Source organism: Syngnathus typhle, linkage group LG1, assembly GCF_033458585.1.
Source record: "Syngnathus typhle isolate RoL2023-S1 ecotype Sweden linkage group LG1, RoL_Styp_1.0, whole genome shotgun sequence".
Taxonomy (NCBI): Eukaryota; Metazoa; Chordata; class Actinopteri; order Syngnathiformes; family Syngnathidae; genus Syngnathus; species Syngnathus typhle.
In genome coordinates, this window is record NC_083738.1 from 2,325,613 (window position 1) to 2,338,606 (window position 12,994).

Genomic DNA, 12,994 nt, shown 5'->3' on the forward strand with positions numbered 1-12,994 from the left:
GATGGGAGTGGAGGCCATAGTGGATGTGGTGAGGAGAGGCAGACTGCGATGGTACGGACATGTAGTGAGGAAGGACGAGAACGACTGGGTGAAGAAAGTTATGTCGTATAACGTAGAGGGAACAAGACCCAGTGGCCGACCTAAAATGACCTGGCAAACGACCGTGGCAGCCGACATGAAGGCACTCGGCATCAACCACGAGATGGCCATGGACCGTTCCCGGTGGAAGAAAGCCATATCGAGAACTCAGTCCAACCCAGCGGCGCCTTGAAAGCGGATTTTAAACCGATGATGATGATGATGATGAGGCGCAAGCATTTGCCTGATTGTTGACGTTCAGGTGTCAGTGTAGGGCCACACTATGGTCATTGGTTGAGTGTATATAGACAAGGTGTGGCCGAGTGCTTCTTTGGAAAAAATACTTGTTTCTGAACTAAATCAGACATCAAATTTAACTGGAAACAATGCATTCCAGGAAACGGGCTCTGCACCGGCTAGAAGCAGAAAATGCTCGTCATGATGCCCACTGAAGTCAGCAACCAATAAAACATTTGAGCAGAAAGTAGCAGTGGCAGGAGAAAAACATTTTAAGGGCTACTTAAGCTTTTCCAAAATATTTTACTGGATTTCCATTTCAACGTATTTCCCTGAAGTGAAAAATATGTGAATAATCTTGGGCGACAGGACATGGGAACCTTGAAAAGGCAAAGGAAGATAAATGCCATGTCTTTTTGTTGTGGCTGTGATGCAACAGTTTTAGCATTTGTGTAAAACAAGCTTATGATCTGAAAAATGTTTTGTTTAGTTAATTTCTTCATTGACAAATATAGCAATATTTTATATCAATGTGGAGTCACAATTTTTTGATTTTTTCCATAAGAACACAAACAGGGCATACTTACAGTGGCACCTCCATTCCTTCCCTGTAAAACAAAATAAATAATGACATTTTACTCACTTGTTCACATGCTTACATACATGTACACACAGCAAAAAGCTGTAGATTGCACTTGCAGTACCGGTACCTCGAAAGAGTCTTTGTCCTCATCTGCAATTTTTTTTTTTTGCATAGATTCTGAGAATGTGCTCTCCAATAAAAGACAAATTGATATAAATCTCAATACATGTATGTATATACGATTAAGGGTACGATTAAAGGATGATTGGATTTTAAAGCGCTTTAATTCATTGTGGTCACATTTTTTATGCAATGTATTTTTTACACAAATGCTCCATGTAGAATACAATACAAATATATTTTTATGGCACATCTTACAAAGCACTTCTCATATAGTAATGGGACAACCACAAAGACAGTGAAAACAGTAGATTGAAGCACAAATCAATATACAGTAGCGGAACAATAACAGTCAGTCGAAAGCCAAAGAATAAGAACTCAACTCTACGACGGCTTCCTGCTTATCCGGCCAGTGATGACCGGGTCCCTCGCCTTGCAGCCGCAACCCCTGTGGGGAGTCCGGTGCTCGTCGAGACCAATGGCTTTCGCCATGCTAGCCTCGTGGTGACCATCTGCACGTGCCCCGGCTGGGTGCCCAGGACGCTGCTCACACGTTTGCCTGCTTTGTGATGTTTTCACCGATTCACGACCACGACCATTGGGCGCCGTTGAACTGGACTGCCCTTACACCTGTCGATGGACCCCGTGGAGGCTATTTTGTGTGTTTTGGGGTGTTCTCTTGTATTGGGGGTGCTGGTTGGCCGCTGTTACTGTTTTTTCTTTGTCTTTTAGCTTTGATTTGCTTTGATGGCTTTTATCTTGAGCACTTTCTGACTTTCTTTGTGGCGCCGTTATGTGGCAGCCTTATGAGAGTTATTAAGTTGCGCTCATGCCATCCGTGTGTCTTTTGTATTATTAAGATTAAGATCGCCTGCGACTGCTACAGCTCTCGACGTTCCTTTCCTTTGTTGAGAGCCGTATGCGACGAAATTTCGTTTTGTGTGTACCGAGTGCTTACAAAATGACAATAAAGTCTAAGTCTAAGAATGGGTTATGAAATTACCGTTTTTTTCCGTGTATAGTGCGCAAAATTTAACTAATTTATTGTCCTAAAATCTGGGGTGCGCATTATACATGGGTACAAAATTTTTTTAATTTTTTTTAAAACAATTTTTTTTTTCTTTTTTTTTTAAAGAAAGTCATGGTACAACAAAACCAACAACAGGACTGACCGACAAAGTCGTGGAACAAAAAGATAGGGTGACATTACCAAAGACAGGAACAGAAACCAAACAGACATCATGATAGTAACACATGCAATGATCCGACGGTGAGCGAGGGGCAGACAGGACTTAAATACAAAACACGTTACATCGATTGAGGTGACACAGGAAGAGAGGGGCGACGCGAACAGAAACTATGGCAACCTAGACACATAGCAAAACTGGGGACGAGACATGACAAATCTCCCTCGAAATAAAACTTGAAATCACCTTTCTTCTTGTTTGTTGTCAATCGCGCATCGCATTCAGCCATCCTGCCCAACACACTTAGTAAAATTCATAATTGACGACACATCGTTTGATGCGATGGTGCAATCCTTGATGGTGTGTTATTGTCAAATATTGTTTGTTTTTTAATCTCCATCGCGGACCGGACGTCATACGGAGGCCGCCATTACAGATGCGCAGAACGGATGCGCAAGACACGTCAGCTATATAAAGAGCGAGAGTTCAGTTCTCCACCTATTAGTTTCAATTCACAGTTTAATTTGCAGTTTCAATCAGCAAATAACAAAATGCGTATTACAGGTAATATTTTATTTCACAACACTTTGCCTTGTTCCTTTCGTCTCTGGTGTTCACTTCAAACACGCTCCATACGACCGCAATGCTCTCGTATCAGACAAGGCTTGCTCGATCACCTGCTCGTTTGCTGTCTGTCACAATGTACCCTACACAAATCCGAAACATTTGTTGCGGCTCCGAGTCATGACGAGGGGCAAGTTTTGGTTTCCAAGGGTGTTTTTATTCCTCTTCAACGTCTCTCCCATACAGAGCCGCCTTTTTCACGTCCGCACGCCTTTTTCACATGCGCGCACGGAGCGCGGTGGTGCCTTTACGGGCAGTCGGAGAAATCAACGGCAACAAAAAAAATTACATCCAGCCTAGTTAAGACCATACCAGAGACTATAAAAATGGGACCCATTGCCTCCCTGCGTGTGTGACGATCATTGGGACTTTAAAAAGAAAAAGAAAAAAAAATTTAAATTCATAAAAATTGGGTGCGTATTATACATGGGTACAGGCTTTTTTCCACCATCAGCATGCCATTTTTAGGGTGCGTATTATACATGGGGGCACACTATACACGGAAAAAAACGGTAGTTTTAAAAATGGACAGGGACACGTCTTTTAAGTCAAAACTAATATTCAGATTCAAATCACTTTTTGTTACATGGTTCTGAGTGATGTGCATCACTGCGGAGAAGCCCGGGAAGCGCGGTAGCCAGCCTGTCACAAATGAGGCAGGACAACCACGTGCAACACGGACTGTTCATTTAGGGCAGTGGTTTCCAACTCCCGAGGATGAACGAGGAGATCAAGACCTTCGTCTCCAGATGCGACATCTGCAGGTCGGTGGACCCAAAACAACAGAAAGAGACACTACATCCACATGACATGGCCAGCAGACCCTGGGCCAAAGTAGGAGCAGATCTTTTCTCCTTCCACAACAAAGATTATCTAATAACAGTGGATTATTATTCAAATTTCTGGGAGGTAGATTACTTATCTGACACTAAGAGCGATACCGTTATCAGAAAACTAAAGGCTCACTTTGCCCGACAGGGGATACCTGACACTGTTATTTCAAATAACGGACCCCAATTTGTATCCCTGCGCTTCAGCCAGAAGTGGGGCTTTGAACATAGGACATCGTCGCCGGGTTACCCACAGAGCAATGGGAAGGCAGAATCAGCAGTAAAGACCGCCAAGCGACTGATGCTGAAGGCTGCAGCAGCGAGACAGGATCCCTGCTTTGAAGCTCTTCCTGACAGGGGATTCCGCCAGACGTTCCCAGCAGACCCTCACAGAGCATTTGGGTCTGCCAGGTCGGACCGGCATCTTCCCCCACCATCGGAGCCAACCCACCACCAGGTGGTGATCAGTTGACAGCTCCGCCCCTCTCTTCGCCCGAGTGTCCAAAACATGCGGCCACAAATCCGATGACACGACTACAAAGTCGATCATCGAACTGCGGCCTAGGGTGTCCTAGTGTGTACATTATAGAAAATCCGTGTCAAGCACAGAAGTCCAATAATAGAACACTGCTCGGGTTCAGATCGGGGGGGCCGTTCCTCCCAATCATGCCCTTCCAGGTCTCACCGTCATTGCCCACGTGAGCATTGAAGTCACCCAGTAGAACGATGGAGTCCCCAGAAGGAGCGCTCTCCAGCTCTTCCTCCAGGGACCCCAAGAAGGGTGGGTACTCTGAGCTGCCGTTTGGTGCATAGACACAAATAACAGTCAGGACCCGTCCCCCCACCCGAAGGCGGAGGGAGGCTACCCTCTCGTTCACCGGGGTGAACCCCTATGTGCAGGCGCCCAGCCGGGGGGCAATAAGTATACCCACACCTGCTCGACGGCCACTTAAAACCTTGAGAATTCTAGACCTTATCAAGTTCAATTAGAAACAGTTAAATTCCGCAGGGGCGGTGTGGAGCCCCCTAACTTTCACGTTAGTTAAATTCCGCAGCAGGAGTGCGGACTCCTCTGTTATTAAAAAAAGCGTGGTGTGCTTGTGTACGGTTTGACTGAGAGTGATCTCATTTGAGGGCTCCTCTATATAAACACACAGGATTGTAAACAGTGGTTTTGTGTGGGTGCAGAGGCAAGAACTCTCCGCTCCCTTCGGGGAGGGGAAAGGAGACTTACCACACATCGATTTTTTAACCACTGTCCTGTGAATAAAGTTGGTTTTAGGACACTGTAGGTGCCATTCAAACTACCAACTCCAAAATTTAGAAAAATAAACCATGGGAAACTTAAATAGTAAACGAAAGTCCCTACCCCGACATGAACTAAAATGCAAAGATTGGAAAATAATTGAAAGGCAGGATCCCGACTGACTTAAAATAGATTTCGATAAATGGGTTAAAAAATATATATTTGAGGGAGAACTAGAAGCAGTACAAGAGCGGGAAGGGAAAACACGTGCTACAAATTCAAAACTAAAGATCATAGCAAAGTTGTATCCGCAAATACATGACACACACAAAACTGAGCAATCACCTCCTGGGTTGATGGACAGAGCCACTAGGCAGAAAACCCAGCTAGAAATGGATTGGTCAAAGGAAATCAGAGCAATTTATACAGAAATAGGGAGAACAAAGCAAAATGATAATGAAACCTTTGATGAGTATCAAGTGCGCATGACAAAATTGTTTAAAACACATAGTGGACTGGTGGAAGATAATGCGCCTCAAGGTGCTTATCAACAGCAATTAAAAAATGCCATCCACGCAGGGCCCAGACCAGCAATACAAGGCTGGGTGATCAAACATTATATAGGCATGAACACCGGAACTTTGGGAGGAATACATAAATCATGCCCTCCAAGCGGAAAAAGTCGTAATAGACAAACAAAAACAAATGAAAGCTTCAAAAGACACTTTTTTGGTAGACCAGGATAGTGACCCTTTTTACCAAAATACAGGCAGAGGGTGGAAAAGCAAAAGAGGACAAGGAGGATCAAATAGAGGAGGCTCCAAGGGCCACGGGAGAGGATTTGTACCTTATAGTGAACGAGAATGTTGGAATTGCGGAGAAAACGGTCACATGGCACGTGACTGCACAAATTAACAAAGACAGTTATGACTAGGCCAAAATCAAATCGAATCAGATTTCCATGTAATGAAGTGGAAACCTGGCTGCCAAAATCAAAGAGAAATTAGCTTAAATATACAGGAGATCCATCCATCCATTTTCTAAACCGCTCAGTCCCCACGGGGGTCGTGGGAGTGCTGGAGGCTATCCCAGCCGTCATCGGGCAGTAGGCGGGGGACACCCTGAACCAGCCAATCGCAGGGCACACAGAGACAACCAACCACTCACACCTAGGGACCTAGGAATATTTTTGTTAAAAGGATAAAGTAAGTAACCAGCTCAGTGGCCTAGTGGTTAGAGTGTCCGCCCTGAGACTGGAAGGTTGTGGGTTCAAACCCCGGCCGGGTCATACCAAAGACTGTAAAAATGGGACCCATTGCCTCCCTGCTTGGCACTAAGCAAAAAGGGTTGGAATTGGGGGTTAGAAGGAGTGGAGCTCTTTACAAGCCCTAGGCTTCGTCTCCCTCCTTGCACAGTTATTGATATAATATGTGCTAAACAATAAACTAACTAAGATAAAGAAACACTGAAGTTAAAATTGGCTAAATAAATGGAAAAGAATTACAAATAGCTTCTAAAAGTGAAATAGAGAATAAATCAGAAAAGTAAGACGAACAAAAAGGTGTGTTAGTGGGATCGAGGTGTGTTCTATATGTTGTGCGTCATCCTTTTGTGCTAGTGTGTGTGCGTGTGCGCGCAGAGGATCCTCATGAATGGGTGTGTGTATGAGTGCGAGTGAGATGTGTGTCCTATAGAAGAAATCAGTAATGGAGAATGTTCAGGGGGCTGTTGAAGCGATAATAGGGAAATTGAGAAGTGGACGATGATGTGTTTAAGTTGGTTAGAGAAACTGAGATGAGCAGTGTGTGGCAGTAGAGAGAATAAGACGTGTGTGGCAGGAAGTGACTAGAACGGTGGCTTGATAGGACGAGAATAAGAGACAGCAAATGTTTTGTAGAAGACAGTGAAAGATGTCCAATGTGATAATGATGAAGGGTGCAACAGCAAAGTTGGCCTGCCCTTTGAGAAGGTGGGACTGATAAGCGTGCCTGCGCTCGCGCGTTGTCGCGGGGCGGGGCTGTGCGCGTGGGCCATTGCTGTGCTCGTGTGGGCGGTGGGTCGGCATCATGGTTGTTGCAGGAAATGGCCAGCCTGTGACCAATCAACATTGATGTTGCGCCCCCCCCCCTCGCACGAGGGGTGCTATGGCTGCGGGCGAAGCAGGGAAAGTGTGAGTTTCTCAGAGAATGTTTGAATATTTGAAGCAGGGTGATGCTTAAGGAAGATGTGACAATATTTGCATGAAGGATAATAGGCACTGATGAGAAAAAAAGTATAACCAAAACGTCAAAACAGAGGATGACGTTGGCGCAGCGTTGTTTGTTGCTATGGTTTGTGAGCTGTGTCTCTGCTGTTTTTGTGTTGTCTGTGTGCTGTCAGTGTTCATCCATCCATCCATCCATTTTCTGTACCGCTTAGTCCCCACTGGGGTCGCGGGCGTGCTGGAGCCTATCCCAGCCGTCATCGGGCAGTAGGCGGGGGACACCCTGAACCGGTTGCCAGCCAATCGCAGGGCACACAGAGACAAACAACCATTTGCACTCGCACTCACACCTAGGGACAATTTGGAGTGTTCAATCGGCCTACCAAGCATGTTTTTGGGATGTGGGAGGAAACCGGAGTGCCCGGAGAAAACCCACGCGGGCCCGGGGAGAACATGCAAACTCCACACAGGGAGGGCCGGAGAATTTGCTAGACTGTAGTCTATCTGATTTGCACCGCAAAACAAAAGCAATTTTGTGAAAATAAGAAGAAAAGAAAGGCAAGCATTTTTTTTTTTGTGGGCAGAAACTGGTCCACACTGCATTAATGCCTAGCCCTGATGAAACAAAATTTTAGAGATGGAAAGAACTTGCTTTCTGGAATTGGATGAAGCAAAATTATTAAATGACAACATTTCAAACTAAATTTAGAAGAAATAGTCGATTGGTTGTGTCAAGACTACACAAGTTTTTACATTTGAGAATAAGAGAGTGATTGAGTTAGTTAAAGTTAAGAAACAACAACAATTGACTATTATATTAATTTACTGGCGGTTATTTTGTTGTTTCTTATCTTTTTATCTTGATTGGTTTGACACCTTGAGGGAGGAAAGATTATGATGTGGAACACGGGTTGAGACAACCAGTTACACACGCAAAGCACTGGGACACTGAGAAGCATTTTGAAAGGTGTGTCGAATTAAATGAAGATGAAATATGTAGTAATACAACATTTTACTACATATGGATTCTCTAAATCATACAATTGGGTAAAATAAAAATTACATTTGAATTGGCTTCAACAAAAACACTGATTGCCTTAACAGTGGCAAAAACGTTATGTAAAGAAATAATACCGAGATATGGGATTTCGGAAATTAATTTTCGTGACAGGACTGGTATAAAGTGTGAAAATGTGCATGGAAAAAATGGAAGATCATAGACAAAATGTTTTTAGACCTGGTCAAACTGTACATAAATATTACAAGTACTGTGGGTTTAACCCCGTATGAAAAATTGTTTGGGCGACATTAAAGATTATCCATGTTTTAAAACAAAGAGGGAAACTAAGGATGATTCAAATCTGGCATTTACATTTTATATTTATAATTAATATTTTAAAGCCAAAAAGAACAAAGCACGTTCTCATTAAGAGCATTGAAAACAAAACACTGGTGTTCTTCCAAGGGGGAAGGGCCACATTGAATATTGATAATTACACCAACTGCCATTAAAATAGCAGAAAGGTCAGTTGGTTGGTCCTAGCAAATTACAAAAGGGTAATTTCTTTTGAAGTAACGTTCAATCGGAAAAAGTGACCCAAAGGAAGCCTTACCTTTTAGAGAAATGCCGGGAATAAGAAAATGGAACAATGACGTTATTGCATGTAAGGTGGCTATCTTTGCTGCCATTTTGTTGACTTTAGCAATATGGTATTTGTGGGAACTACACCGTGTTCCAAATTATTATGCAAATGATATTTATCTCAGATTTTCCTAAATAGTCGATGCAAATGAGTCAGCATAATTTTCAAGTCATCAACCATTAGTTTAATGAATTCGAATGTTATTGAACAAACCTTTTATAGGTTGTTATAAACTGAAATGCTCATCTTTAGAATTTACAGCATTAGGAGGTCATATTTACTGAAATCAAAAGCTATTTCAATCAGAAACATCTTAACAGGTCAAGTTACATTTTAACATAGGACCCTTTATTTGATAGCAGCTTCACAATTCTTGCATCCATTGACCTTGTGAGTTTTTGGAGAGTTTCTGCTTGAATTTCTTTGCAGGATGTCAGAATAGCCTCCCAGAGCTGCTGTTTGGATGTGAACTGCCTCCCACCCTCATAGATCTTTTGCTTGAGGATGCTCCAAAGGTTCTCAATAGGGTTGAGGTCAGGGGAGGATGGGGGCCACACCATGAGTTTCTCTCCTTTTATGCCCATAGCAGCCAATGATGCAGAGGTATTCCTTGCAGCATGAGATGGTGCATTGTCATGCATGAAGATGATTTTGCTACGGAAAGCACGGTTCTTCTTTTTGTACCATGGAAGAAAGTGGTCAGTCAGAAACTCCACATACTTTACAGAGGTGATTTTCACACCTTCAGGGACCCTAAAGGGGCCAACCAGCTCTCTCCCCATGATTCCGGCCCAAAACATGACTCCGCCACCTCCTTGCTGACGTCGCAGCCTTGTTGGGACATGGTGGCCGTCCACCAACCATCCACGACTCCATCCATCTGGACCATCCAAGGTTGCACGGCACTCATCAGTGAACAAGACTGTTTGAAAATTAGTCTTCATGTATTCCTGGGCCCACTGCAGCCGTTTCTGCTTGTGAGCGTTGTTTAGGGGTGGCCGAATAGAGGGTTTACGCATAACTGCAAGACTCTGGAGGATCCTACACCTTGATGTTCGTGGGACTCCAGAGGCACCAGCAGCTTCAAATATCTGTTTGCTACTCTGTAATGGCATTTTAGCAGCTGCTCTCTTAATCCGATGTTTTTGTCTGGCAGAAACCTTCCTCGTTGTGCCTTTATCTGCACGAACCCGTGTGTGCTCTGAATCAGCCACAAATCTCTTTACAGTACGATGATCACGCTTAAGTTTTCGTGAAATATCTAAGGTCTTCATACCTTGTCCAAGGCATTGAACTATTTCACGCTTTTCGACAGCAGAGAGATCCTTTTTCTTTCCCATGTTGCTTGGAAATGGTCATCTGCTTAATAATGTGGAACGCCATTCTTAAGTAGTTTTTCCTTAATTGGGCTCACCTGGCAGACTAATTATCACAGGTGTCTGAGATTGATTTCAGTGATCCAAAGAGCCCTGACACACAATACCGTCCATGAGTTTAATTGAAAAACAAAAAATGTAATCTTTATGACACTTAAATACAATTTGCATAATAATTTGGAACACGGTGTAAGTCATAATGAGTAGGGGAGAGATGAGTGAACAACTTATATTGATCACTCCAAAAAAATTATGCTGCATTGTAGCAATTTAAAAGATCAATTTGACCTTTGCAGGATGATCTGCTGTGTCAGATCTGGACTGCCATGAAAGTATGATGTTTATATGTGTACTTTGTCAATAACTGCTGTAGATGTTAAAGAATGGGATAAATATATCTAAAATGAATGTGGATAATTCGTTTCAGGTAACTATAAGAGTAACTGAAAAATGAAACAACTGATTGCTAATGGCAAAACAAGCTGTAAAGACAAACAAAAATTGAATATGTCATATGTATGGGTTTGCGACCATTGCTTTATGTTGTACCGTCACCATTGATCAAAGATTGTGTGAAATCTATCACGTCTATTGGATTGTGAAATGTGTGACAGAGCATTCTATATAGTAATATCCATTGAAGAAAGAAAAAAGAAGCCATTGCTTTCAGAGAATGTAGTCAAGCTAAATTGTATATGTATCAACATCCCAAGATCTGAAGAAAAAAAAGCTGGTAAAAAAACAAAATATCTTTGAATTTGAGAGGCGACGATGATCTGACCAAAATTGATGCGATTGGTGTTCCCAGAGGAGTACCGGATAAGTGTAGGCTGGTGAATCAGATAGCAGCTGGTTTTGAATCCACCCTGTGTTGGTGGTGTACTCTTAACAAAAATGTCGACAGGATCAACTACATCCATTACAACGTGCAGAGGCTTGGAAATTGGACCGAGGCAGGTTTCAAGGCGGTCCACTCCCAACTGGCCACTACTTCCCTCATGGCTTTCCAGAACCGAATGGCCCTTGACATGCTACTCTCAAAAGAGGGCGGTGTCTGCGCCATGTTTGGTGAGCAATGCTGCACATTTATTCCAAATAATACTGCCGCTGATGGAAGCCTGTCCCAGGCTCTTGAGGGCCTGAGGACCTTGAATGGGAAAATGAAGGAACACAGTGGAGTGAACACGGAGATTTGGAACGACTGGCTAAACGTGTTCAGAAAGTACCGTACCCTGGTTTCCTCGGTCCTAGTCTCCCTTGCCGTTTTTTCTGCTGTTTTGACCTTGTGTGGATGTTGTTATATTCCGTGTCTCCGGTCTCTAATTAGCAGATTAATTACAACTGCTATCTCTCCAACAGCTGAGACTTTTCCGTTGCTCCAAGGGGACGACTTTGCGACTGACGAGGGTTGTCGCTCTAGCAATGGCTCCATCTTTGATGCTCCTGTGGTAAACCTGTCCGATTTGTTTCCCGACTCTGACATTGATTATTAAGGCTCGATCTCCTCCCGGGTGTAAATTTGTTCTTATGAATTGTGATCCTACGGCTGAAAATATTTTTGAAGTGGCCGCTTTTAGGTGATGAGATGGTCTCTGAGAACTTATGATAGACAGGGTGGAATTGTTAGAAAAATGTATATATATGTTATTATGCGTTCTCTAATCAATGCTTTACCGCAATATTACTGCAATATATGCTTGCTGTTTGGCCTTGCTGTTTTTATGATGTACCACAGAAGAGAAAAGTTACGGCTGGGTGAGGAGAGAGGTTGCAGCTGACAACTCAGCAAAAAGAAGACATCTACCAAGACAGTTCTTTTCTAACAAAGACCACTTTGTTAGACAACATGCCTCATTGCTGTCTTGCACCCCAGATGAACCTCCAAGTGACCATTAAAGTCAGGGTTTTCCAAACTATCTTGATCGTAAGATTATGTTGGTGCGTATCCAGTAATAAATAACCTAGCTTGTCTCATCCTACACAAGGTCGTAAAACATCCCTTGCTATGTTTTGATTAGAGATCAAGGGCTTCCTCTTCTCAACTCAAACTCCTTTTCTAACATGTTCTTATTAGTATGTAACACCTGGTGATTTTTTGCTTACGAGGCAAAGCCCACGTGCTTTCTTTAGGGGCCTTGTCTTACGATTGTGGGTAGGGCAAATCCAAATAAAAAGAGCGGGAGTGCATACAGATATTTAGTGTAGTGAGATTGTTGTAAGCTATCTGTACTGCACTCCTCGCGAGAAAAGACTTAATATTCTGTCTCACTTGTGGTTTGTTTGCTGTTGCTCTTCTCTTAACAGTTATTCAGTCAGCTAATTAAACCTGACAGGAAGGGGAACCCACGTTTCCTTTGCGAAGGCCCGGCCCCCAGACGCTCGCCTTCGAGCCCCGCCTCCAGGCCTGGCTCCAGAGGGGCGCCCCGGTGACTCGCGTCCGGGCGAGGGAAAACGAGATCCATTAATTTTTTTCATCATAAGGGGCTAATGTGAGCCGTGCTTTGTCTGGCCCCTCACCTAGGACCCGTTTTCCATGGGTGATCCTACCAGGGGCATGAAGGCCCAGACAACATGGCTCCTAGGATCATAGGGGCACGCAAACCCCTCCACCACAATAAGGTGACAACTCACGGAGGGGAGAAGCATTACCCTACAAGCGTATTTTACTGGGTGTGGTTGATAACAAGTTTGACGTCATAAGATGGTGCCGCGGATGGCAGCCTCGGTAACTCGTTCTCTGCTACTTTGTGTTATTTTGTGTGTGTTTTGCATCCCCCACCACGCCGTAGAGCTAACTGGGTTTCGGCTACACGCGCAGATCACAGCACGGAGCTCACAGAAAAACAAAGGGAGGTGGTCTATGTTTC

At 43.7% G+C, this 12,994-nt stretch overlaps 2 protein-coding genes across 24 annotated transcripts in view; one reads left to right on the forward strand and one right to left on the reverse strand.

The window, feature by feature from the left end:
• The window catches only part of LOC133158431 (uncharacterized), a 43,448-nt gene extending 31,065 nt beyond the window's left edge, over window positions 1-12,383 (forward strand). The window contains exon 2 of the transcript XR_009715216.1: window positions 11,487-12,383. The gene's annotated coding sequence lies outside the window, so the exon portion shown is untranslated. The remainder of the gene's footprint in view (window positions 1-11,486) is intronic.
• Window positions 1-12,994, reverse strand: part of tctn1 (tectonic family member 1) — a 196,855-nt gene that overhangs the window by 77,184 nt on the left and 106,677 nt on the right. For 22 of the 23 annotated variants that reach the window (XR_009715187.1, XR_009715205.1, XM_061285497.1 and 19 more), the window contains one exon: window positions 903-923. The exons of the other annotated variant lie outside the window; for it this stretch is intronic. Coding sequence is in view for 20 of the 22 variants with exons in the window: in XM_061285497.1 (XP_061141481.1) it covers window positions 903-923 (21 nt within the window). In the remaining 2 variants the exon portion in view is untranslated. The remainder of the gene's footprint in view (window positions 1-902; window positions 924-12,994) is intronic. 23 annotated transcript variants of the gene reach the window in all.